The sequence below is a fragment of the Austrofundulus limnaeus genome, unplaced genomic scaffold (assembly GCF_001266775.1).
Source record: "Austrofundulus limnaeus strain Quisiro unplaced genomic scaffold, Austrofundulus_limnaeus-1.0 Scaffold2287, whole genome shotgun sequence".
NCBI classification, from domain to species: Eukaryota; Metazoa; Chordata; class Actinopteri; order Cyprinodontiformes; family Rivulidae; genus Austrofundulus; species Austrofundulus limnaeus.
This window is the reverse complement of record NW_013954689.1, coordinates 5502-8449: the sequence shown is the minus strand read 5'-3', so window position 1 is coordinate 8449 and position 2948 is coordinate 5502. Positions and strand designations below refer to the sequence as shown.

At 34.8% G+C, this 2948-nt stretch overlaps 1 protein-coding gene across 1 annotated transcript in view; it reads right to left on the bottom strand.

Moving 5' to 3' along the window:
- Positions 1-2948, bottom strand: part of LOC106537387 (CD97 antigen) — a gene marked incomplete at its 5' end in the record, with an annotated part of 22892 nt that overhangs the window by 14650 nt on the left and 5294 nt on the right. The window contains 3 exon segments of the mRNA XM_014034770.1: positions 617-724; positions 993-1033; positions 1725-1868. Coding sequence (XP_013890224.1) covers positions 617-724; positions 993-1033; positions 1725-1868 — 293 coding nt within the window.

Sequence of the window (2948 nt, the reverse complement as noted above, 5' to 3'; positions counted from 1 at the left end):
GTTTATCAGTACATTACAGAAAATAATGAACTTTATCACAATATGCTAATTTTTTGAGAAGGACCTGTAGATCTTCCTTCCAAGCCTCAAGTCAATGGGATCTTTAAGAAGTACACCAGTAAAGATAAAACTGTGATATAAAACCTTTCCTCAAACATTCTAAAGTTGGCATGGCAGGTTTTGTTAGCTCATTGTTTTGACTTGTTTTCATAAAATAGCAATCACTATTTAGGTATCACTTGACCCAGTAAGGGTCAGGATGAAACCATGCTTTATTAAGATGGCATGATGGTGTTTGTTAAATAGTATTTACAGAAGGCCTTCTAGCAGGGGAGCAGAGGTTAGTMCAGATTTTAACAGCCAGCCTGACAGTTCTGTGTGAATTTCTGTTTGTTGCAAAAAAAAAAACAAACTCAGACGATCATTCTACAAAGTGCCTTTATTTTTTTGAATCACATTTTTCTGTTCTTTGTTAAAAATTTCCACAACAATTAATTTCTGAGAAGTAAAATATTTTGCTAGTAGACAGATAAATGAATGCACAAACACAAGTTTGTACATTGTTTGCATGAAGTTTCTGAATGTATCTGCTTGTGTTTTTGTATAATTTTCTCACCTCTAGCAGCGCTTCTCCATCAGCCTTCCCTCCAGGAACAGTTGAGTCTGATAGAGCCAAACAGCTGTTCCTCATCAGGGACAATATGTCTGCCAGGCCTCCAAGTGTCTGGGAAACACAGATGGAGAGAATAAAGAGAGCATTCAGCTTCCCATTAACTAAACTTTAGCAACACAACCCCTTAAAGGGTCACAGGCTGGTCTGGTGAACAGACAGAATTAGCTGCAGTGCTCTTACGGGAAATTACACTTAGAAGTTATAGGCTACTATTTTTCCTATACTTTTATATTTTCAATGGAAATACAATTTATATTAATTTTATTTAGTTTTTTCAGCAGGGAGTGAAAAATGCTCCAAAGTTTGCATCCAAACTCACCGGTGAAGTCTTGCTGGCTGTAAATCTGTCACAGCTGAGCTCTAGATAAAAAATTAATAAATAAAATAAGCCAAATATTTACCTCATCAACAGAGCAGTTGATGTTGTTGCTGAATTGCAACATTTTAAACAGATAAAAGTGACAAACCACAGGAAAGCAGTGAATGGAAACTTAATATTATCATGTGAGACACCACAGGCTGGAAATTATATTAGTCAGCTCAGAAAAGTTACCAACAAAATATTCATAACAGAGGCAAAAAGATAAAAAAAAACAAGATGACACCATTTGGCATAGAGGTTTTTCAAACTTTATGTGCATAAAAAAAACAAAAAACTGCAATGTGTGCAGAGTGTAAAATAAAGTGTTAATAAATGTCACTAACACATTTTATTACTTAGCTTACTTTCACTAAATTTGTAAATCTAAATGTAAAAGTTAAACGTTAAATGTTGAAGCTAAGTGCTGATGTTTTTAAGTATTTCAGAATGGAATGCAGCCTTTGCTGTTAGTGTTGGACTCTTAAATTTAACATTTTGTAAAAAATTAACAAAATGTAACAACAGTGAGCTAAATAACAATAAAATGTTGGTGGAAAATGTTCAACACTCAGAAAGTGACCTAAATAATGAAAATGTATTAGACATTTTTTAACATTTTATTGGTTTGGTTTATTGGCAAATTGGTTGCCCATACACATTTTATAAGTGAAGCTGTTTTCATACACCTACTTGAGCATGGTGTCCTGTCATTGCCATAGTTGGTGTATCCATTTTTGCAGATGCACCAGTAACTCCCATTAATGTTCATACATGTCCCATTATCTCCACAGATATTTTCATGTTTCCTTTCAGCTTCTTCGCATTCATTTATGTCTGCAAAACGAWACAGAAAATGACTGAAAGGTGAGATTAACAGTGTAAGACAAGTAAAAACATATTGCTCAAGCCAACAATAAAACTCCCTGCACCAACAGCTCACTAATGTGAGTTTCTTGGAGTGGTTAAAACTCGACTCTGTTAGTCACAGTGGCGTAACACACTAACTTCTGACTCTGGACAGCAAAACAAACCCAGCATTAAAAGAAATACGCAGTAGGCAGCATGCATTCCTTGAAAAATTACCTGGGATTTGGACTGAAATCTTATGCTGAGAAATTACAGAGTTGTAGCCATTTTGGTCAAACCTTGATAATTAGGTTATGCACAATTTCATCCAGTATTGCACAATGCTCCACTCATAGTAATTGTTGTAAAAGACTGCCAGCCTCTACCACATCCAAGTTTAGCTCATTATCACTAAAACTGACAAAGTATTCATCCTTTTTTGCATTAGTAATGTCCATTACCTGTGAATTACATTAACCTTTAAATATATTCTGTTGTAGATATCTATTCAATGAATACTTTCCAAAAACGTCTTTGAATCTGTTAAGTAGTTCTTGAGAYAATTTGCWAACAAACAGGGTTGACTCCAATAGTTAAAGTTTTAGGCAAAGATCCCTCACAACGAAGAGGAAGTGGAGTATGTGTCGTAAATAACATTCAGCCATAAACATGTCAAATCTTTGCACAGTCTTTGTAAAAGTTACTGTATTGTGGGCATTTTTCTGTTTTCTGAAGTCATGTGGCTGGGGCAGTCGTTTTGAAGTAGATTGGCACCTGTAGATGTGTATTCAGTAATTATGGTAATTCCTGAAAGTTTTGGTAAAATATATCTTGACATATTTCGCTAACAGAGTTTACTAAAACACCAAAGTTTGTCAATTTCTATATATTTTTTCAGTTAAAGCCATTCCTGTGCTTTTAGAATCCGTTGGCTGTGGCAACCATCTTGAATTGGGTTGACTCCAAAAGGTAAACAATTGTAGATCAACGCTCAGTTGCTGTTCTGAAATAAGCATTTTAAAATGATTTCAAAATAAGTCTGGCACTTTGGAGAAAATCCAGGACTTG